Source organism: Gopherus flavomarginatus, chromosome 4, assembly GCF_025201925.1.
Source record: "Gopherus flavomarginatus isolate rGopFla2 chromosome 4, rGopFla2.mat.asm, whole genome shotgun sequence".
In the NCBI taxonomy this organism is placed as follows: domain Eukaryota; kingdom Metazoa; phylum Chordata; order Testudines; family Testudinidae; genus Gopherus; species Gopherus flavomarginatus.
The window spans coordinates 20,602,900-20,627,469 of NC_066620.1; the positions used below are offsets into that span (position 1 = coordinate 20,602,900).

Here is a 24,570-nt window from a genome sequence, read left to right on the forward strand (position 1 = left end):
GAGCGCGGCATAGCTGTCCTCCACGTCCCTAGCTCTCCTTGTTCTACGGTTAATAGTTAGTAGTTAAGTGTAGTTAGTTATATAGTTAATAGTGTAAATAATATTGTAGATAGTTGTTAGCCGGTTTGGGCCGTAGCCCTTCCCAGCACCGGGCTCATGCCTGGTTCGCCGGGCTTTAAGCAATGTGCGGCCTGTAAGAAGCCTATGCCGACCAGCGACCCTCACGACGCGTGTCTAAAGTGCCTGGGGGAATCGCACAGGTCGGACAAGTGCCGCATTTGCAAGGCTTTTAAGCCCAGAACAAAGAAGGAGAGAGACCAGAGACTTAGGACTCTCCTAATGGAAGCGGCACTCGACCCGGCAGCTTCGCAGACCGTCATCTCTACACCGGCACCGGATCGCACCGGCACCGGAAAGACTCCCCGGCACCGACCTTCCCCGGCACCGGGTGCAGAAGTAAGACCCTCGAAGTCTGCAACTCCATCCAGGCAGACTCGAGTGGAGCGCCCGGCATCGACATCTGCTGCGGCGCTACCGGCACCGTCGACTCCGGGCCCGGTGGGTCCGTCGAGTCCGGTCCCGCCGAGCTCCTCCATAAGATCTGGGGTTGAGCTATTGGTCCCATCGACTCCAGAGACCTTCGCCTCGGCACGGGACCTCATTGCCCTGACTGAGTCAACTCAGCCTCCACCCCCGGTCCCTCCGGTGCGGGTGGCGTCCAGGGGCAAACCCATGATGACGGCGCCGTCTCGGGACTCACGCTCGCGGTCGAGGTCCCGACACCACGGTCGCTCAAGATCCCGCCACCGCTCGCAGTCCCGGCACCGCTCCCCTCGGCGGTACCGGTCGTACTCGCGGCACCGATCGGCCTCCAGACGGTCACGATCTGGTTCCAGCCGCCGATACCGGCACCGGGACTCTAGGAGCCAGTCCCGCCGTCGATCAGCGCACCGGTCGACCTCCCAGCACCGAGCTGGTGGCAGCTCCCGGTCCCGGTCGACCTCCCGACACCGCGTCGGTGGCAGGTCCCGGTCCCGATCCCGGCACCGAGGCAGCGGCCGGTACCGGTCCAGATCCCGGCACCGAGACAGAACCTGGTCCCGATCCCGGCACCGGTATGACTCCCGGTACCGGTCCCCGGCACCGAGAATATCTTCGGTGCCGGACCACGGAGACTCTTACTAGCCGCGGTCAGCCCCTCCCTGGCCTTCCAGACAGCCGTCGGTGTCATTGCAGGCGGACAGCGTATACGCGCTCGGCACCGACAGACAAGCGGCTCTTTTCCAAAACCCTCCGCAACAGGACCAGGGTCCGCAGCAGTGGGGTTTCTGGACACCCTGGGCGTACCATCAAGCCCAGGGCCCCCAACAGCTTCCTCCTAGGCCTGCAACGGCAGAGCACAGGGCGCCGGAGGCGTCGTTGTCTCGCCCCCCTCCCTCCCCGGACGGGGAGGACGGATCGAAGCAACAAGACCCTGGTCTCCCTCCTGAGCCAGAGGCGAGGGCTGAGGCGGACCCCCCGCTGGACACTTTCTTGCCAGGGGTCTCCTCATCCTCTTCTCCTGATGAAGCGGTGGCTGGCACTTCCTCCAATAGCCCTCCTCCGCTAGATCTCAGGGTGCATCAGGACCTCCTCAGGCGCGTAGCACAGAATCTGAGCCTGCAAGCTGAGGAGGTCTCTGAGATTGAGGACCCCGTCGTCAGCATCCTCTCCTCCGATGCTCCCACCAGGGTCGCCCTACCCTTCATTAGGACGATCCAGGCCAACGCCAATACAATCTGGCAATCACCGGCCTCCATCCCCCCTACTGCAAGGGGCGTCGAAAGGAAGTACATGGCCCCCTCCAAGGGCTATGAGTACCTCCATATTCACCCGACACCATGTTCCCTGGTGGTGCAGTCGGTGAACGAGAAGGAGCGTCACGGACAGGAAGCCCCAGCCCCCAAATCCAAGGAGGCCAGGCATATGGACCTCCTCGGCCGCAAGGTCTATTTGGCTGGGGCCCTTCAGCTCAGGGTTTCCAATCAACAAGCCCTTCTTAGCCGCTACGCATTTAACTCGTGGGTGGCAGCGGACAAGTTCAAAGAGCTGCTACCACAAGAGGCACGTCAAGAATTTGCGGCGATTCTTGACGAGGGCAAGAAGGTTGCACGAACCTCGTTGCAGGCCTCCTTGGACGCTGCAGACTCGGCTGCCCGTACCCTCGCCTCGGGGGTAACGATGCTCCGCATCTCCTGGCTTCAGGTTTCTGGCCTTCCACCGGAGCTCCAATACACCATCCAGGACCTCCCGTTCGAAGGCCAGGGCCTGTTCTCGGAGAAGACAGACCCCAGACTGAAAAGTCTGAAGGACAATCGGGTCATTATGCGCTCCCTTGGGATGCACACGCCTGGGACGCAACGCAGACCCTTCCGGCCGCAGCAACAGCAGCAGCGTCGGCCATACCCCCAGTTCTGCCAGTGGCAGGACCTTAATAGGCGCCGCGGCAGAAATGGAAGGCGCAGACAGTCGGGGAACCAAGGGGGGCAGAATCAGAGCTCCTCCAAAGCCCCGCCTGGACCCAAACCTTCGTTTTGAAGGTGCGCCCGAGGGCGCAGTACCAGTTTCCCCCACAGATCCTTCCTCCCCGTTTTCCAACCGCCTTTCGTTTTTCCTCCAGGCGTGGACCCAAATAACATCCGACCGCTGGGTCTTACGCACGGTGCAGACGGGATACCGCCTGCAGTTTGTATCATTTCCTCCCTCCCGCCCCCCCTTCCTCGTCCCTCTTCAGGGACCCCTCTCACGAGCAATTCCTTCGACAGGAGGTACAGACGCTCCTCAACAAAGGAGCTATAGAGGCGGTTCTGGAAAACGAGAAAGGCAAGGGGTTTTATTCCCGCTACTTTCTGATCCCCAAGGCCAAGGGAGGCCTCAGGCCTATCCTCGACCTGCGAGAGCTCAACAAATACCTAGTGAAGTTGAAGTTCCGCATGGTATCCCTGGGGACCATTATCCCATCCCTGGATCCGGGAGACTGGTATGACGCCCTCGACATGCAGGACGCTTATTTTCATATTGCCATATGGCCACACCACAGACGTTTCCTTCGATTCGTGGTGGACCGCCTTCACTACCAATTTGCAGTCCTCCCATTTGGCCTTTCTACGGCTCCAAGGGTATTCACAAAATGCATGACCGTCGTTGTAGCACATCTTCGGCGCAGTCGCATTCACGTGTTCCCTTACCTCGACGATTGGTTAATTCGGGGCACGTCGGAGCTGCAGGTCTGCAGCCACGTCTGCAGGATCACCGGCCTGTTTGCTACCTTGGGCCTCATGATCAACGTGGACAAGTCCACCCTGCTCCCCTCGCAGAGGGTGGAGTTCATTGGGGCCGTCCTGGACTCCACCGTGGCCAGGGCCCTTCTGCCGTTGCCAAGGTTCCAGGCGTTGTTGGCAATCGTTCAGCGCTTGCTGACAGCCCCCTTGACATCCATACGGACATGTCTAACCCTGTTAGGCCATATGGCAGCCTGCACATTTGTGACCGGGTACGCACGGCTCCGCATGAGGCCCCTCCAGTCGTGGCTCATCGCACATTACCGGCCGGCAAGGCAACCACTAGACATGCTGATCACAATCCCCCAGGGGGTGTTGGATTCTCTCAGCTGGTGGCTAGACCAGTCCATAGTGTGTGCGGGGCTCCCATTCCACCCGCCCCAGCCCTCGGTGTCCCTAACGACGGATGCCTCAGATCTCGGCTGGGGGGCCCACCTGGGAACCCTGAGAACACAGGGCCTGTGGTCCCCACAGGAGGTGAAGCTACACATCAACATGCGGGAGTTGAGAGCGGTCCGCCTTGCTTGTCAAACGTTCTGTCACCAGCTTCGGGGTCGTTGTGTCGCGGTATTTACCGACAACATGACGACCATGTACTATATCAACAAGCAGGGCGGCACCAGATCCTCTCCCCTATGTCACGAGGCGATGCGACTCTGGGACTTTTGTATAGCCTACTCCATTCACCTCACAGCTTCCTTCCTCCCCGGAGTACGGAACACGCTGGCGGACCGCCTGAGCAGATCCTTCCTCTCGCACGAGTGGTCCCTTTGCCCGGACGTCGCCCTCTCGATCTTCCAGAGGTGGGGTTGTCCCCGCGTGGACCTCTTCGCGTCCAGGGGGAACAGGAAATGCCAGGCGTTCTGCTCCTTTCAGGGCCGGGAACCCGGGTCTCTAGCGGATGCCTTCCTTATTCCGTGGACGACCCACTTGTTCTACGCGTTCCCCCCGTTCCCGCTGGTCCACAGGGTCCTTCTGAAGGTGCGCAGGGACAGGGCCCGCATGATCATGGTAGCCCCGGTGTGGCCCAGACAGCATTGGTACCCCATGTTGCTGGACCTGGCCATAGCCGACCCAGTTCCCCTGACCCTTCACCCGGACCTGATCACTCAGGACCACGGAACTCTCTGTCACCCGGACCTCCAGTCGCTGCACCTAGCAGCGTGGCTCCTGCGTGGCTGACCAGTTCTGAGTTGCGCTGCTCCACCCCGGTATGTGAGGTACTCTTGGGCAGCAGGAAGCCTTCCACTAGAGCGACATACTCGGCAAAGTGGAAGCGTTTCTCCTGTTGGTGCGTGGAGAAAGGTCTCCTCCCGATGGAAATTTCGGTGGCCAATATTTTGGACTATATTTGGTCCCTCAAACAACAGGGCTTGGCGATCTCGTCCCTGCGGGTCCACCTGGCGGCTATCTCCACCTTTCATCCGGGTGGGGATGGCCGCTCCGTTTTCTCTCACCCGACGGTGACTAGATTCCTGAAGGGGCTGGAACTTCTATACCCTAATGTCTGACCCCCTGCCCCGACCTGGGATCTTAACCTGGTGTTGTCTCGGCTCATGGGGCCCCCCTTCGAGCCGTTAGCTACTTGCTCCCTACTCTATCTTTCTTGGAAGACTGCCTTTCTAGTAGCTATTACCTCAGCTAGACGGGTGTCGGAACTCCGGGCTCTCACGATAGATCCCCCGTATACAGTCTTCCATAAAGATAAGGTGCAGCTGAGGCCGCACCCTGCCTTTCTCTCCAAGGTGGTCTCAGCCTTCCACGTCAATCAAGAGATATTCCTCCCGGTTTTTTTCCCGAAACCTCATTCTTCACGCAGGGAGCAACAACTTCACTCGCTTGATGTCCGTACGGCTCTCGCGTTCTATGTGGAGAGGACCAAACCGTTCCGAAAATCCTCCCAGCTTTTCGTGGCAGTAGCGGACCGCATGAAGGGGCTTCCCATTTCCTCGCAGAGGTTATCCTCGTGGGTAACATCCTGTATCAGGACCTGCTATGAGTTGACCCACGTTCCTACGGGCCGTGTGACTGCGCACTCTACCAGGGCGCAGGCGTCGTCGCTGGCTTTCCTCGCCCATGTGCCCATCCAGGAAATCTGTCGGGCAGCGACCTGGTCATCGGTCCACACCTTTGCTTCCCACTACGCCCTGGTCCAGCAGTCCAGAGAGGACGCGGCCTTCGGATCTGCAGTGCTCCATGCGGCGACTTCTCACTCCGACCCCACCGCCTGGGTATGGCTTGGGATTCACCTAACTGGAATGGATGTGAGCAATCACTCGAAGAAGAAAAGACGGTTACTCACCTTTGTAACTGTTGTTCTTCGAGATGTGTTGCTCACATCCATTCCACACCCGCCCTCCTTCCCCACTGTCGGAGTAGCCGGCAAGAAGGAACTGAGGAGCGGGTGGGCCGGCAGGGGTATATATCGGGTGCCATGGCAGCGCCACTCTAGGGGGCGACCTGCCGGCCCACTGGAGTTGCTAGGGTAAAAAGTTTCCAACGAGCGTGCACGCGCGGCGCGCACACCCTAACTGGAATGGATGTGAGTAACACATCTCGAAGAACAACAGTTACAAAGGTGAGTAACCGTCTTATCGGCAGGCAAAACTTAACGTTGCTCAGGGGTGTGACTAACACCCCCCTCCCCCTCCAAGCAACATAAATTACTCTGGCATAAGTGCTTGTGTGCACAGCGCTATGTTGGTGGGAGAGCTTCTCCTGTAGAGCATCTTCACCACACACACTTGCAGAGGCACAGCTGTATCAGTACAGCTGTGCTGCTGCAGTGCTGTAAGATTCTCTACACTGGCAGAGTTACAGCGCTGGCAGTTACAGCTCCACTCAGAGAGCGCTAAAGGGAAACCACTTTTGTGTGTTCACACTGTCAGCTGCCTGCACAATAGTGTGTTCACCACTTGCGGCACCTGTAGCGGTATTCGGAGCGGTGCACTCTGGGCAGCTATCTCACAGAGCATCTCTTCCTCTTCTGCCGCTAAGAGTTGTGGGAAGGCGGAGGGTGACGCGGGGCATCCTGGGTCCTGTCTCAATGCCCCATGATTTACTGCTTCGCATCCCAGCAGTCCCTGTGCTTCCATCCGCATTTGGTGCCATCTTTCAATGGTTTGTGTACTGTGCGCTCTGCTCTGCCTCTTTGGTCTGCAGGAATGGATCCTGCACTTTTGACTAATATGCTGCTCGCTCTCACTAACACGGTAGTGGCGTTATTCCTTAAACTACAAAGGCAAGAGCAGTTCAATATTGATCTTGCCATGCATAGTAGCTATGACATGAGATTGCTTGTGGCATTCACAGAAGTGCTGGCCACAGTGGAACGCCGCTTGTGGGCTTGGGAAACAAAAACTGAGTAGTGGGATCACATAGTTATGCACATCTGGGATGATGAGCAGTGGCTGCAGAACTTGCAGATGAGGAAAGCCACATTCATGGGACTGTGTGATGAGCTCGCCCCAGTCCTGTGGCACAAGGACATGAGAATCAGAGCTGCCCTGCCATTGGAGAAGCACGTGGTAATTGCAGTGTGGAAGCTGGCTACTCCAGACTGCTACCGATCGGCTGCTAACCAGTTTGGGGTGGGAAAGTCGACGATTGGACTCGTGTTGATGGAAGTGTGCAAGGCCATTAATCACATCCTGCTCCAAAAGACTGTGACTCTGGGCAATGTGCGTGACATGGATGGCTTCGCACAAATGGGATTCCCTAATTGTGGAGGGGCGATCAGTGGCACACACATTCCAATTCTGTCACCAGACCACTTAGCCACCGAGTACATTAATCGGAAGGGGTATTTCTCAATGGTTCTCCAGGCGCTTGTGGATCACCATGGGTGCTTCACAGACATTAACGCAGGCTGGTCTGGAAAGGTGCATGATGCACTCATCTTTCAGATCACTGGTCAGTTCAGGAAGCTGCAAGCAGAGACTTTATTCCTGGACCAGAAGATCACTGTAGGGGAAGTCAAAATGCCCATTGTGATCCTGGGAGACCCTGCCTATCCCTTAATGCTGTGGCTTATGCAGCCATACACAGATAACCTTGCCAGCATCAAGGAGTGGTTCAACAATAGGCTGAGAAAGTGCAGAATGACTGTTGAGTGTGCTTTTGGCCATTTAAAGACCCACTGGCGCTGCCTATATGAGAGGCTGGACCTGGCCAATGACAATATTCCTATGCTTATAGCCATGTGCTTTATAATATTTGTGAAGGGAAGGGTGAAAGCTTCACTCAGGGCTGGACCACTGAGGCTCAGTGCCTGGAGGCTGAATTTTAACAGCCAGAGACCAGGGCAATTAGAGGGGCGCAGCACAAGGCCATAAGGATCAGGGATGCCTTAAGGCAGCAATTTGAAGCTGAAAGCCACTGATATTTGTTGCTATACTAGGGAGTGCAGTGCTTGTAATGCTAGGAAGTGATTGTGATTGGTGCAGACATTGCACTATGAAGGTTTAAGAAAATTGCCTGTTGCTTTGTAGGGCTCTGTTTGCTTTCAGTGAATGGAATAAAGATTGCTTTCAACCCAACATAATTCTTTTATTGAAAAACAACAACCAGAGGAGGGAGACAAACACATCAGCATTGAAAGGGATGGGGGAAGGGAAGGTCCTAGGAGGAGGTGGGGTACCAGGACGATTAAAGATATGTGTGTATCCAGGTATCCATTCCAGCCTTCTCCTTTGGAGTACAGTGCAGGAGGTACTGTACTTCAGCAGGGCTAAACTGCGGAGAGATGGATGTTGAGTGCAGTGCGTACTGGGAGTTTGCAGTGCTGAACTGTGACGGGGGAAGAGTGGAATGCAGCAGGTACAGACTGGAGCCAGGAGGTTGATAAGAATGTGTTGGTGGTGTCTCGGGTGCGCATGGGAAAGAGTTTTGCGACAGCGGCTGCAGGGGAGGGCAGGTGTGGAGCTGCTCGGTTTTCAGTGCTAGTAGCACCTGGAGCGTGTTCACTTGGTGCTCCGTAACGTTTAAGAGCAGCTCCATGGCTTCGTTCTGGTGCACCGCGTTCTCCTTTCGGTTCCTCTTCTCGCTGTCCCGCCACTCCTTCAATTCTTGTTTTTCAGTCGCGGAGTGCATTATGACCTCATGCAGAAAGTCCTCTTTAGTTCTTTGTGGCCGCTTTCTAATTCTGCGCAGTTGTTCAGTCGGCAATAAGAAAGAGGGAGGCTGGGTTCCCAAGGTCATATCTATGAAGCTAAAATGTAACATTTTACAGAAGTAGTATTGTTTGCAACACACAGACTACTGATTCAGTAATTTAACACACAGCCACTATTCACATACCTATCACTAAATGGCTGACCCCAAGCAAACACACATGAGCCACAAGACCCCCAAAATGGTGAGTAACTGCAGGGGCAGAGGAAATCAGTGTTCCAGGACTGTACTGTACCCTGGGCACGTGGCTCTTGGGGAGAGCCAGCACTGTAAGGGGGGTGTCTTGTATTCAGTACTATCCCCACATTTTCCACATGCTGTGTTCATTATGGAAGATATCTCGCTCCTGAGGGTTAGCAGGGAATAAAGAGAGAGTCTTCTCCAAGACTGCAGCTTCTGCTCTGACCCTTATGTGGCTTGCTTGTGTGCAGCAATGGTCCCTTCTATCCTCCCCCTTCTCCCCCGCCCGTGACGGCAGAGTGGCGTGGGAAGTTACCCTTAATGGGGCAAGAAACAAAGCAGCTTTGCCAAATAACCTGTGGCAGAGGATTCCCCAGTATCTCCATGGGAGTTTCATGGAGATCTCTGAGGCAGATACCCATAAAGTGAGGGAGTCAATCAACACCCTATTCCACCGCTCAAACGAAGCATGTAGTGGTGCGCACATCATACAGACACAAGCCTGCTTTCTGCAACCCTCCTGCCCCCAACAACTTGCTTCAACGATTCCCAAAATCAGAGCCACTTACCAGGGATGACCTCTCCTGTTTGCACTTCGCCAGATTCCGACAACTGACTGGCTAGCCTCCTCTGGGATAGAGAAGAGCTCCTGGCTGCATGCATATCTGACTTTTGAGTCTTCCTCTGGGTCCCCCTCCCCCTCCATATTTTTGTCAAAGATTTCCTCCTTCAGGCTTGATCCACTCTCGACTGGCATGTGAGCCACCGAAGTATCCACAGTGGCCTTTGCAGTGGAGGTGGAGTCGCCACCGAGTATTGCCTCGAGATCTTTGTAGAACCAGCAGCTCGTGGGTGCAGCACCGGAGCAGCAGTTTGCTGCCCACGCCTTGTGGTAGATGTTCCGCAGCTCCTTCACTTTTGAGCCTGCACTGCAATGTGTCCCAGTCATGGCCCCTTTCTGTCATGCATCGTGAAATCTGTCCGTTGGTGGTATAATTCCTATGGCTGGAGCGTAGCTGGGACTGAACAGCCTCCTCTCCCCAAACGCTGATGAAGTCCAGCAGCTCGGCGTTGCTCCAAATGGGGGATCGCCTGGTGCGTGGAGCAGGCATGGTCACCTGGAAAGATGCGCTGAGACCACTGCATGCATCACCGAGCAAACAGAAAAGGGACTTTCAAAATTCCTAAGGAATTTAAGGGATGGGGATTATGGTTAGTCACCTGAGGGCGGGCAATAGAGTTCAAACCGATAATCAGAGAGGTGAGAACAGGCATTGTGGGACACCTCCCGAAGGCCAGTTGCCGTGCTGTAATGGACCAGGGTGTCTAAACTGGCACCGCGATGCTGTAGCCCCAGCGCAGAAAGCCGTGCGCCTCTCATCGGGGTGTTTTTTTTTTTTACAGCTTTGCAGCTGTGCAATTTCTGCGCACTAACTGGCTTGGCAGTGCGTACGCCTCAGGAGTTACAGTGTAGAAAGCTGCTTTGCTGTGCAGAAACTTGCCAGTGTAGACAAAGCCTTAGAGTGTCACAGCTAAATACAAGATTGAACAGATAGTTTAGCATAAGTAGTTAGCACAGATTCTAAGGGACTATTCGAGGTGAAGTGGCTCATTAACACCCCTGTAGTCATAGGACAAAAAGCGGGGTTAGTGGGTTACAGATTGTTGTAATAAGCCGTACATCCTGATTTTTAGTGTCTAGCAAAGTTCTAAATTTTTACTCCAAGGGTCATCTTTTGAAAATGTTGTGCAGGTTTCCTTTGAGGATGCGGACTGGTAGGTCAGATACGGATTGATTGCCTTGCAAGAAGTGTTCATCTAGAGATAATAGTGACTTTGTCTACATTACACAGCTTTTAGTGACACGGACATGTTGACATGTCCGTGTCACTAAAAGTCAGTCAGTGTAAACGCTGTTTGTCAGCAGTGTTGCCGACAAAATACTTCCACCGCCTATGAGCATGGTTCTTGTTCTCGACAGGAGAGTGCTCCTGCCAACAGCGAGCCGTTTACACTGACACTTGCTGTGGCAAAACTTTTGCCTTGGGTGAGTGGGTGGGACATGGTTCTTTAAGCACCTGTGAACGACAAAAGTTTTATTATTCAATTGGTAATGTAAACAGAGCCAGTATGTTTTTGTCTTTTATTATTTTCCTGTGTGAGTTCATTTGAAAGTTTAGTGATCATCTGGTTTCACCCACATAGTTGTTATGGGCGCATGTAGGGCACTGGATGAGGCACACCACATGTGATAGGCAAGTATAAGACCCATGGATTTTGAAAGATGTGTTGGGTAGGGGTATGGATCATTGTAACAGTGGAGATATGTCTGCAGGTTTTGCATCTGTTTTTCTGGCAGCGTCTGGTGCTGCTTTGAGTTGATGTGTCCTGGTCTGAGGGGAGCCTGCTTCTGATGATGAGCTTGGAGACATTGGGTGGTGTTTGAAGGCCTGAAAAGGGAGTTCAGGAAAGAATTATTTCAGGATGGAGTCCCTCTGAGTGTGAGTCGTAGTTTGAGGATACCCCGTATAGATTCCATTGTGGGGTGGTAGGTGACAGTTAGAGGTGTTTGGCAGGAGAGGGTTTTATTTCTGTATTGAGGCAGGTTCTCTTGGAATGTTTGAGTGGCCCACTCCATGATGTGATCTACTTCTCTGATGGAGTGTTCTAATTTGGTAAAGGCTGTTTTTGAATGTGTAAGATATATACCCCGGACTTTTTCCTCAGAGCATATTCTGTGGTATCTGAGTGCCTGGCTGTAGATAACAGATTTCTTGGTGTTGGAGAGATTACTGAATCTATGAAGGTAACTGTGGTGATCCAGGAGTTTTGTGCTGGAAAAACCTCTGCAATATTATGTTACTGTATTCTGGCTAGCAATGCAGTTCCTGCTCTAAGTCTGATTTTTCTAATTCGGTCCTTTAAGAACAAAATTTATGCTTTGATATTTTATGTTTAATGTAGCAGTTAAGTCACATTAAATATTACATATGCCATTAACGACTTAATATTTTTATTCAGTATCTGACATCGAAGGTGGTGATGGATTGCAGCTCCGAAAGGAACATGCACTCAAGATATTTGCTTATATCAACTCCTGGACGCAAAGGTATTTTCATCAGTGTCTTTAAACTCATCATATTGAACCTCAATTGTTGTAAAAAAAATATGCGGGAAATAGAATGAATAGAATAAGTAGAGCGAGTACAATATTGTAGTGTGACTAAAATGATGGGAGAATAAAGGAAATTCTGGCCTTCATTTACATATAACCACTTTTGTGCCATGTCTCCTGCTAGGAGTGTGTGTTTAGAACACACCTTTGAAGCACTGGCTGGCATTCCAGAAGCTGTTGAACAACATAGCAGTAAACAGGCTAAATGATAGTAATGAAAAATATTATAAAACCTTACATATGCTGTTGCTTAATGTGAACTATCCTGCCACATACATTTTTTTTCTAAAGAGAATGGGGGGGGAAATCAAGAATTATTACTTTGAATTTCCGTGTTTTATGAAAAAACAACGAGGAGTCCTTGTGGCACCTTAGAGACTAACAAATTTATTTGGGCATTAGCTTTCATGGGCTAGAACCCACTCTGAAAAGTGTCTTATGAGGATTTTTCCACAATATCTTGGTGTTGTGACTCAAGAAGATGAACACATGCAGGCCATAGCTACCATTGTAAAATATATAAATAATTTAAAACTGCCGAACAGTAGTTGGGACCGTGTAGTTCTCTGTGAGCGTCTGGAAATGGGATGCCCACAGGAATTAATGAAGTCTTAAGTATTGGTGCTTGACGTTGGAGTCTCAGTGTCACTTTGAATTTCCTGTCTTTGTTGGTCTGTCATATGCTTTGTTAGTTAAAATATATTTAAATGTGAAACTTCCTCATAGTTAGTCACTTTTAAAAAATTAAGATCAGTCTTTTTTTCTTACTATTTATTAGTTTTTTTAAGTTGATGGAGTCCAAACTTCTCATTTTTAGAAATTTTAATTCTGAGCCACTTCAGGAATTTTCACTTTTTTATTTTGTTTTTGTTTGCAGACAATGTCTGTGCTGCTTCAAGGAGTATAAGCATTTGGAGATCTTTAACCAAGTAGTATGTGCGCTTATTAACTTAGTGATTGCCCAAGTTCAAGCTCTACGGGACCAGCTCTGTAAACATTGCACTATTAATATAGATTCAACATGGCAAGATCAGAATAATCAAGCCAATGAGCCACTGAATGTAGAAAGAGAGTCTCATGAAGAAGAAGAAAATGGAGAACGACAAAAATGCATAGAGAAGAAGTTAGACTCCGCAAGAACGTGTATCCTGACAGAGGAAGAATCTGCAAAGAGCACTGATGCTTTTAGCTTATGGAGCACTGATGAGAAGGAAAAACTGTTGCTGTGTGTGGCAAAAATCTTTCAGATTCAGTTTCCTCTGTATACTGCTTACAAGCATAATACTCATCCCACAATAGAGGTATATCTTATCCTAACTTGTGCATATTTTGTTTTTTTGTGAAACACAGTGTAGTTATCATTGAAGGGTAGACTCTGCTTGGGTGGTTGTAGTTTTCAAACAGGGTGGATGGGGATGTTTCAGCTTTTCCACTGAATTCACTGGGTCTTTCTATTGATGCTTTTTGGGAGATGAGCCACTCCCTTAAATATGTTCTTAAAATAATTCTTGATTAGTCTAGGTAAAAGCAGTTAATAAAATGTTGGATATAATTGAATAATTTGAGTTACCATATAGTCACAGTAGCAGGAAGGCAAAAAGGGACCATAATTACGGCTTCCTTCCAAAAATAATATAATGTAGTTTAATTGCTTTTTGTTTAAATCTGTTGTTATAAACAAAATTTACAAACTAAAACTTGCATGAGACCACACTTTTTTGCTGTTCTATAATCAACTGAATAACTGTTACAACTGCAGCTCTGCAAACTTGACTACTGTCTTTATAAGTTTTTCATTGTGATGTTACTTTGTTACTGCTAAATATATATATTTTACTTAATTTATTTTGAAAAATGCACCCTCAGAACTCTTCTTTTACAAACTTTCCATTCCCAGATATAGGAGGAAATGCTTTTGTAGCTATATTGGGGACTCTAGTTGTCAAATTAAAATAAATTTGTTCATGAAAAGGTTTATTTTAGGTTACACCTGCGGAAATCTGTTCCTGACTAAATAGAGCACATGCTACACTTATATATGACTGAGATATGAGTATATTTGCCGTTGTTAAGAAAGCGTATACTGAGAAAACGCATGAGAAGCCGTTAACACATTTATGTGGATGTTACAAAATATTGGCGCATTAAAATACAATTATCCAAACCCACAAACTTGAAGCTGTGTCACTGCTTTGAGTAGATAAGCTTTCAGTTTCACATTATTACACTATTTGCTCTTAACTTGTAAAGATATATGTAAATGATATGTGATTTAGCATACGTGCTAGTGTGTTTGCATGAGTTATATTCAGTCCTTGAATGAGTGGCTCTCACCAAAATTGGCAATAAATGTTGGTTTAGTTGAAAATTATTAAACTGGGAAGATGAGTGATTTTTGTTTTGTTTGGGGCATATTTGAGTATCTTTGCTATATTCGATCATGTTGGAGTATAAATCTGTAAGTTAAAATGTCAAACTGTATTTACAAATATATGTGATCTCAAGTATATCTCTATTAATGAACCAGAGAATGTTAGGATTCCAGTAAGTAAAACTTTCCTACCTCATTTCAGCATGGCTTTCATAATTCCTTTTAAACTTTATCATCATAAATAAATAGGTCTGCGATACAGCTGCCCACTAGTAGAGACCAATGAGGGTAGGTCTATCTCTTTGTCTTCCATACTGGTTAAAACTAATGTTAAAATGAAAGGGATTTTGCCTTTGTGCTTCATAGGGTCATGGAGTTAAAAAAACTGAACATGAATTTTTCTCCCTGCCTTCACAGAAATATGGCAGAAAAAGCTCTGGAGCAATTTTTTATGTATAAATACACTTGCTTCACTTAGAGAGAAGACAACAACCTTTTTTTCTTTTTGGAAATATTTGTGTGTCTTATTTTTTGTTCTTGTGCCATGAAGAGTTAGAAATCTCAAAAGGGACATTGGCAGTATTTTTTTGGCTGATGTGCTGACATAGTGTAAGAAGACCAGCCACTAACATAAGTTGGGTGTCTGCATTGTGGCTCACCAGTACTCTCAACAATATGACATCTTGAGTCACTGACCACTCAGATTAGTAAACACTATTATGCCACAAATATATCAAAATCATGGTCTGGAGAGAGAGATGAGAGAGAAGAAAACTTCTTTTGCTGTCTAGGCAGGTCAGAAAAAATGATTCCTACTTTCAGCTAGTTTCTTATACCAGATTTGTAATTTTTTCAGAGAAAGGATTGATATGTCTATGTTTGGAAATCTTCTAGCACATTTTGATTTCTACCATAATATAATAATGATAATGACTAAGTCCTTCAGTGGGTTTATGGGGAAATGTGAAGTGTGGTCAGTCCTTCAGAATGTTCTGTATCAGATATAAACTGATGCTCTAACCAGGTACTTGATGGAACCTTTGCAGATACTCACACATCTGGGAGAAGAGAGGTTTCTAATGAGCAGAAGTGCCTTCTGTCAGAAAGGGTCACAAAACTGCAATATCTAACAAGAAGAAGAAAACAAGAAAAAAGATGATCTGTTGGTATATAAGCCTACTGGGGACTCTACTGTCCTGCCTTAAGTCCCATAGGTTAGGGGACATTTCTACCCCTTGAATTTTTTTCACTAGCGGCATGCATCTCTATTATAGCAAAGATTGAGGTAAAACTGGAAGAGACTAATGAGAGTTATCTCAGCTGAACAGAGAAAACATCCTGAAGGAAAATTTCATTTAGGAACCAGAAAGGGTGCAGCTGACGATGGATGCCAGCCCAGAATACTGGGATCCTCCATAGGCATATTGACAGCACAGAGGACCTGGCCTTCCAGGACAAAGAACTGGCATATACATTTGTTGGATTTGAGGGCAATAAGACCTCTGGACAAGACAAGTACACCTTAATTCAGACAAGTTTGTGGTCATGGTCTGTTTAAAATCAACAGGGACCATAAAAACAGATGAAGGTATTTTCACCTCTGAGCTTTTTTTGCTGCCTTTGGTTCTCATAGGGTACTCTCTTCTGTTACTTGGCTCAAAAGGTGATCTTGTGGAAACCTCAGTGCCCTGAGTATTCCGTTTAGAACGCCAAAGTAGGACTGTCAGGTTTTCAGTTTCATTCTAGCCAAGTAAGTCAAACCTTTTGCATCTGACGAAGTAGGTATTCACCCACGAAAGCTCATATTCCAATATGTTTGTTAGTCTATAAGGTGCCGCAGGACTCTTTTTGCTGCTTTTACAGATCCAGACTAACACGGCTACCCCTCTGAAACATAAAAACAGAATGATGATACAAGAGTTTACCCTGCTAATCAGAGGAAAAAAATCTCCTTTCTAGTGAATCTCTGTGTGTCTTTGAACACAAGAATACCAAAATTAGACTTGGTCAGTTGGAAGAAAACCTGCTTGAGAGAATAAATTTTGAAGGAAGAAACTTATTCTTGAAGGAAGAAACTTATGTTTACCCCAGTGCAAAAGTAATATCTGCTAACGTTCTTGATGTCCAAAGAGAGGTCTTAGCTCGTGGCACATTTTTATCATATAGACGTTCAGTCTTGCATGTGCTGTTCATGGGACTGACAACTTTGACAGCAAAAACAATTCAAAAAAATCACGAGAACCCAAACAAGGGTAATCTGGAGATCCCTGAGATGGTTGAGATGCATGAGGTCTGCAGGTCTAGTGTGGCTGTCTGAGACATCTGTTAATTTTAATTGTCCTGCATCCTTCTGTCAGCACTATTTCTTTATTCAGACTTAGATTGTGCAGAGAATCTGTGAGATAGGTATTTCAGAAGGTACAGAATATGCTTCTGTCTAGAAAGAGGCATTTTGTTTATTTTACTGGAAGTGTTCGCTTTCTGTAAACCGTGTAGAAGAAGAGGCAAAAACACAAAGCGAGCTCCTGTTTCCTTACCTTTTAAAATCCCTCCAGGCAGGACTAGACAATGGAACTTTAAAGGAGTTAGCAAACCAGTCTTTAGCAGCTCAGTGGAGGTTAATACAGTGAGGAAAGGCATCTGTCTACTTTATTTTTATGCCCCGCCAACATTTTGGCTCAGAATGAGGCAATTAGCAGCTGTGGTGGCAATTCCCATATCAGTTGTTTTCCAGTAGGATGAATTTTTTATAGTTTTGTTCCCAAGGTTGTGTCCACCATCACACATCAATGAAGGTGTTTCACCTCTGAGATTTTTTTTGCTGCCTTTGGTTCTCATAGGGAACTCTCTTCCGTTACTTGGCTCAAAAGGTGACCTTGTGGAAATCTCAGTGCCCTGAGTATTCTGTTTAGAATGCCAAAGTGGGACTGTCAGGTTTTCAGGTTCATTCTAGCCAAGTAAGTCAAACTTTTTGTCTCTCCAATGCTGCAGAGATCTCTTGCCACATTGTTATTACTGTTTACTCCAATATGGCTACTTCACAGGAAGAGAAATCTTGAGACAAGAAGTATGCAAAACAGCTACTATCACTAAACTCTGTGCGCTGAATGCATAGATTTCCACTGTCTTTCAGCTGCCAGGTGCTAAGAACAGTACTTTAAATGATGAACAATTCTACTTCCCTCAACAACTGGTAATTTCCCCATGCATAATCTGTTTCTGGTAGTGGCATGGGCAGAGCACAGAAATACTCTTTTTCTTATTTATTGGCCAGAAAAATATGTTTTAATACTTAAAAATAATTAAAGAACACTATTGAGTGATGATTTGGAGTTCAATGTGAGGGGGAAATATGTAGTAAATTTAGATTCCTATATTGTAACCTTAGTGAATAACTTAAAGCTTGATTCCATCACAACTAAAATACCCCCAGTAATGTAGTTTTAAATGATACTCTGGAAATTAGTCCACTTGAAATTAACTCCAAAAACTTCAATTAAATTAAATGTTTAAAAACCTCTCCTCCCCCCCGAACATGAAAACTAGTAATTATTTTTTAAAGTAAAAATTAGTTTGATAGTGTTTCAGTAAGATTTTTGGTTTCACAATCATATTTTACAATTTTTAAAAATGTTTTCTCTTTTGCTGTTGGAAAGATTCATACAAACAATATGGGAAATTGATTTAATGGAGGGAACAATAAAATAGACTGTCTACAAAATGCTATCCAGCGCGCAATGTAAACATATTAAAATAAGTTATTAGACTCTTTAGTTATAGTAATCTTAAGTGTTAATTGCAACAATAATAGATTTAAAAATTGAGTGAACGATGATTTGTAATTTGGCAATTTCCCTGTAAGGATATCAGATACAGGTTCTACAAGCTGTCAATTAGATATTTGTGTAAGAACGTTACAGTTGGACTTGAAGAAGTTTAATAAACTGAACTAGAATGACTAACTTTAAACTTTTTAGCTCTTGAATATTCATTAGGTTTATGATTATACAGTATATTCTCTGTTCATTTACCTATGGCAGTTCAGATGTTTGGGTACATTACTTTCCTGCTGGTAATGGAAACATCTGAATTGATATAGAAGAACTCCAAGAAGGAAAACTATTAGGTAAGAAATTTCCCCTAATGCTCCAGCCATAGTCCTGAGTTTATAAGTACATATTTGTAAATACAATTTAAAAAAAAAGTTTAATCGGAAAATGCAAAGGTCAGTGTGGCAATTTTAAAATTAAACTTAAGCTGCTTGAGTTTTATAAAACTAGGTTTCTGGAGTGTGCATCATGAGTCTTTGGGTTTTGTTTCCTTCATACAATTTGTTTCTATTTCTATTGTTAGCTAATTACATTTATCTCTCTCTTCTTTTAAACTAGGATATTTCTGCCCAAGAAAGCAATATATTAGGCGCGTTCTGTGATATGAATGTAAGTCATATATATTTCATTGATTCATAGACTTTAAGGCCTGAAGCAATCAAAATTATCATGATCATCTAGTCTGACCTCCTGCACATCACAGGCTACAAAACCTCACCTATCCACTCCTGTAATAGCTCCATAATCTCTTCTTGATTTACTGAAATCGTCTAATCTTGATTTAAAGATGTCACATTACAAAGAATCCACCATTTACACTAATTCTAAACAGTAAGTGACTAGTGCCCCATGCTGCGGAGAAAGTGAAAGCCCTCCGGGTTCTCTGCCTATCTGACCTGGGGGGAAATTTCTTCCCAACTCCAAATATGGTGATCAGTTAAACCTTGAGCATGTGGGTATGACGCACCAACCAGACATTTGGGAAAGAATTCTGTGTAGTAACTCAAAGTCCTCCTCATCTAGTGTCCCATCTGCGGCCATGGGAGATATTTGCTAATAGAGGTCATGGATGGGGCCATATGCTCTTGTAGGCGATCTCATCATACCATCCCCTCCACAAACTTATCAAGCTCAGTTTTGAAACAAGTTAGATTTTTTTCCCTGCGCTGCTCCTTCTGGAAGGCTGTTGCAGAACTTCACTCCTCTGATGGTTAGAAACCTTCATCTAATTTCAGGCCTAAACTTATTGATGACTAGTTCATTTCCATTTGTTCTTGTGTCAGCGTTGTCCCTTAACTTAAATAACTTCTCTCCCTTCTTTGGTGTTTATCCCTCTGATGTATTTATGGAGAGCATTATGAAATACAATTAACATGTTTTCAGTGAATGTGAAATCATCATATTTATTGTTTTATAAATGTATTATACATTGATATTGCTCATCTGAACTCTTACCTTATATATATTTTTAGTTTTTTGTTTTCAATAGTAATTATTTGTTGTTTTTCTTTTAAATAAACCTTTTTATATTCTTCTGTTTCTATAGGATGTAGAAGTACCATTGCACTTGCTTCGTTATGTTTGTCTATTTTGTGGAAAAAATGGCCTTTCCCTCATGAAGGATTGTTTTGAACATGGAACCCCTGATACATTGCCATTTCTTATAGCACATGCATTTATCACAGTGGTATCTAATGTAAGTATTGCCTGGAGTTGGTTACATTTTTAAACAAAATGCAGCAAATATAAAATGGGATAGACTAAGTCTGGGAAAATTTGAAGAGAGCCCTGCAATCAGGAATAAGTCACAATTTTCCCCTCATAGAGAGAAGGGTGTCTGGTGATTGCCCTGTCCAGCAGGGGCAACATTTCACTCCAGTCGTTACCCTGAGATCTATTGGAGGAATAGTGGCATCTATAGCGTATCTTGTTTTTCCTTCTCTTCCCAGACATTCTGGTTGCAGCTAAGCTAGGTTAGGAAGGTGTCCCTTGGTCACTACTGGCAAGAACTAGAAGACTCTGGTAGAGTGAGTTAAAGCATGTCTGTGGAGGTGGTCATGTGGAGACTGGAAGTGGCATGAGGATGTGATGGGAGGGGATGTCTTGCTCAGGAACATGGGTGTAAAGGAAGACAGAATTTTGCCCATTAAGTTTAACTGTAAATACTTAATGAGTGTAACTAAAATGAAATGCTGTATAATTACACTCTATGATTTGATTCCAATATTAAATATACTCGTTCATTAACCCATTCGTTTATAAGCTGACCCCCCAAGATGGTTAGGTAAAATAGCAAAAACTGCATGACCCTTTCATAAGCCAACCCTATATTTCAGAGGTTGGCAAACTTTGGCTCCTGGCCATCAGGGTAAGCTGCTGGTGGGTCGGGATGTTTTGTTGGAGTGTCTGCAGGCATGGAGCCCCTTACCTAGCTGTGCCCACGGTTTGCCATTCCCAGCCAATGGGAGCTGCGGGAAGTGGTGCCATTTCCTGCAGCTCCCATTGGCTGGGAACAGCGAACGGAGGCCACAGGGAGCTGAGGGGCTCCATGCCTGCAGACACTCCAGGTAAACAAAACAACAGTGTATTAGATAGTCAATTCAATGATTCCATAGAGTTTAAAATAATCAAATTTTGGTGTAGACCCGTTTATAAGCCAACTCCCACTCCTTGATGCATCACCTTTTTACTAAAAAAATATTCGGCTTGTGAGTGAATATATATGGTACTTTGGATCAGATCCTGGGTGTTCTCCTCTCCCATATTCCTGTTACTCTCAGGTGCCACAGGGTAGCTGGAAAGCTGTTCTAAGTAGGCAGCTGAGATTTAATCTTTTATAGCTCTGATTGGAAGAAAGCCAGCACTGGTGAGTCTACACCTGCTCTGGTTTGGGGGGGATTCTCAGGTGAGCTGAAAACTAGAGGGTCTTGGTTAGGGAATGCAGAACTCCCTCAATCTTGAGCTGTTGGAGTAGTCCTTAGGAAGTCATTTCAGCTGACATGATTTAGAGTAGCTCCAAGGCTGTAACCCAACTGCTATGTGACTTTTTGTCCCATCCACTTCAGTTTATGGGCTTCACAGATAAATTAATGCAAGATTTATGAGTGGCCCTGTGAATGATAGCCCAGTAAGCAAATCTGCAGAGTAGCTCTGTAGTCTCAGCTGTTACATAATAATTGGTGTGTAAACTCAGAACTGTAGGGTAATGTTAGTTAAATGCATTTTCACAGTAGTAGCAGCTCTCGAGAATGGCAGTTAACCAGCTCTGATTGTAAAGTTTCTTAGGCACATTGAGTCTTGGTTTTAATTTGGAGCCCTGGGGAAGGATATTGTTTTGTCTACATAACCTGTTTAGCTACTATATTATCGATTTAAAAAATTGTTTTTCTGAAAATGAGTAGATTATGGAGAGACCATATTCCTTCCATAGTCAAGTTGGCAATAAGTGTTTCATAATAAAAAATTTGGTCACTACCATCCTTGTATATTTAAAATAAAGGATTCTCCTTCCAAATTTGACAGTTAATTCACAATGGTGATTTCATTTTTTTCTGAAAATTTCAAGGAAATCCAGCAACTAGTTTTTTTCAGGTGAAGGCAATAAAAAATGTCTCCCTTTTGGAAATTTTTGAAAATTGTCTGATTCACGTTCCTCTGTGTGGAAAACAGACCAAATATAACTAAGGATTCACAAGGGATATATCCATCATTAACTTGTGAACATTTTAGTTTTCAAGGCAGTAAAATCCAATCTGTTCGTAAGGGCATTAGTTAAAAATTAACGATATAAAACAGCCATACTGGGTCAGACCAATGATCCATCTAGGTTAGTATCCTTTCTTGTGGCAATGACCTATACCAAATGTTTTAGAGGGAATAAACAGAACAGGGCAACTTAGTATGATCCCAGATGGAGTGTCATCCCAGATCGTCTTGGTTAAAAGCCATTGATGGATGTATCTGCCATGAACGTATGTAAATTTTTTTTGAGCCAGTTATACTTTTGGCCTTCACAACATCCCATGGCAACAAGTTCCACAGGCTGACTGTGCGTTGTGTGAAGAAGTACTTCCTTTTGTTTGTTTTAAAGCTGCTGCCTATTTCATTGGGTGACCCCTAGTTCTTGTATTATGTAAAGGAGTAAATAACACTTCCCTATTCACTTTCTCCACACCGTTCTTGATTTTGAAGACGTCTGTCTCATACCCCCTTAGTTGTCTCTTTTCTAAGCTGAACAGTTCCAGTCTTTTTGATCTCTCCTCATATGGAAGCTGTTCCCTACCCCTAATTATTTTCTTTGGCCTTCTCTGCATCTTTTCTAATTCTAATATGCCTTTTTTGAGATGGGGGCGACCAGAACTGCACATGGTATTCAAGGTGTCAGCATACCATGGATTTTTATAGTGATGTTACGATATTTTCTGTGTTGTTATCACTTCCTTTCCTAATGGTTCCTAACATTCTGTTAGCTTTTTTGACTGTTATTGCACACTGAGCGATGTTTTCAGAGCTGGTTCATCCTTTGTGCAAAGTTGTCCTGAGTAGGACATTTGATTTAGAAGTCCTCTTTAATCTTTTCATCTACACTACTGCACTATGTGGGGCTGTGCACAGTGCTTCAAGAGTGAGTCACCAATGGCTACAGTAGGGAGCTACTGCCAGATCCAAGTGATGTCGTCCGGCATCCTGGAAGAGAAAGAGGCCAGTGCATTGAAATGCATCTGATATTACTGTTGTTCAGTACCTCAGGGTGAAGTGCTGTAAGATTAGAGCTCCTGTTTGCCTCATTGCTTGGATGTTCAATTTCTTCTTTCAGAAACGCAGGTTACACATTTTTTTCTCTTACTGAAAAGTGCTCTTGGGATTGCAGGGGGTTTCCAGGAATTGATATTGTGGGGAAGAGAGCACAGACATCTAGATCAGCTCTTTCCCTGCAGGAGTGTCAATATCAGAAATGATGTGGCTTTGCCTACCCCTTCCGATACAGACATGTTCATACTTATGGATGTGTCTGGGATGCTGGGGGATGAGGAGTTAAGAGTAGAGTGAGGTTCTTCTTCGAGTGATTGCTCACATCCATTCCAGTTAGGTGTGCGCGCCGCGCGTGCACGTTCGTCGGAAACTTTTTACCCTAGCAACTCCAGTGGGCCGGCAGGTCGCCCCCTGGAGTGGCGCCGCCATGGCGCCCAATATATATCCCTGCCGGCCCACCCGCTCCTCAGTTCCTTCTTACCGCCGTGTCGGTCGTTGGAACTGTGGAGCGCGGCATAGCTGTCCTCCACGTCCCTAGCTCTCCTTGTTTTTCTATCGTTATCTCTATTGTAGTTGTTAATTAGACTGTTAAGTTAGATAGTAGTAGTTAAGTGTTAAGTAGTTGTAAATAGTTTTTCGCCGGGGGCTTAGCCCTTCCCGGCACCCGGCACCGGGCTCATGCCTGGTTCGCCGGGCTTCAAGCAGTGTGCGGCCTGCAAGAAGCCTATGCCCACCAGCGACCCCCACGACGCGTGCCTGAAGTGCCTGGGGGAATCGCATAGATCCGACAAGTGCCGCATCTGCAAGGCTTTTAAGCCAAGGACTAAGAAGGAGAGGGATCAAAGGCTCCGGACTCTCCTCATGGAGGCGGCACTTGACCCGGCGGCTTCGCAGGCCGTGATCTCGGCGCCGGCACCGGATCGCACCGGCACCGAGAAGACTCCCCGGCACCGACCTTCTCCGGCACCGGGGACAGAGCCTAGGCCGTCGAAGTCCATTACTCCGGCCAGGCACACCCGAGTGGAGCGCCCGGCCTCAGCATCGGCCGCGGCGCCGCCGGCACCGTCGACTCCGGGCCCGGCGGGTCCGTCGAATCCGGTGCCGCCAAGCTCCCCCATGACATCTGGGGTCGAGATAGTGGTGCCATCTACACCAGAGACCTTCGCCTCGGCACGGGACCTCATAGCCATGACCGAGCCCACTCAGCTACCACCCCCGGTACCTCCGGTGCGGGTCGTGTCCAGAGGCAAGCCTATGATGTCGGCACCGTCCCGGGACTCTCGTTCTCGCTCCAGGTCCCGACGTCACGGTCGCTCCAGATCCCGCCGCCGCTCGCAGTCCCGGCACCGCTCCCCTCAGCGGTACCGGTCGCACTCGCGGCGCCGGTCGACACCGAGACGATCGCGGTCAGACTCCAGCCGTCGTTACCGGCACCGCGAGTCCAGGAGCCGATCCAGACGTTCGCCGCACCGGTCGACCTCCCGGCGCCGAGCTGGTGGCAGGTCCCGGTCCCGGTCGACCTCCCGGTACCGAACCGGTGGCAGGTCCCGATCCCGGCACCGAAGCGGCGCCCGGTACCGATCCAGATCCCGGCACCGTGGCAGAACTCGGTCCCGCTCCCGGCACCGTTACGACTCCCGGCACCGATCCCCGGCACCGAGACGATCGCCCGTGCCGGCCCGCGCGGACCCTTACCATCCAGGGTCCGCCCCGCCATGGCCCTCTAGGCAGCCGTCCGTGTCTTCGCTGGCGGACAGTGGGTACGCGCTG

At 47.1% G+C, this 24,570-nt stretch overlaps 1 protein-coding gene across 5 annotated transcripts in view; it reads left to right on the forward strand.

Annotated features, from left to right (window-relative positions):
• Positions 1 to 24,570, forward strand: part of USP34 (ubiquitin specific peptidase 34) — a 318,010-nt gene that overhangs the window by 22,474 nt on the left and 270,966 nt on the right. For all 5 annotated transcript variants that reach the window (XM_050951989.1, XM_050951992.1, XM_050951990.1 and 2 more), the window contains exons 2-5: positions 11,694 to 11,781; positions 12,725 to 13,148; positions 18,607 to 18,657; positions 19,595 to 19,744. In XM_050951989.1, coding sequence (XP_050807946.1) covers positions 11,694 to 11,781; positions 12,725 to 13,148; positions 18,607 to 18,657; positions 19,595 to 19,744 — 713 coding nt within the window. The remainder of the gene's footprint in view (positions 1 to 11,693; positions 11,782 to 12,724; positions 13,149 to 18,606; positions 18,658 to 19,594; positions 19,745 to 24,570) is intronic.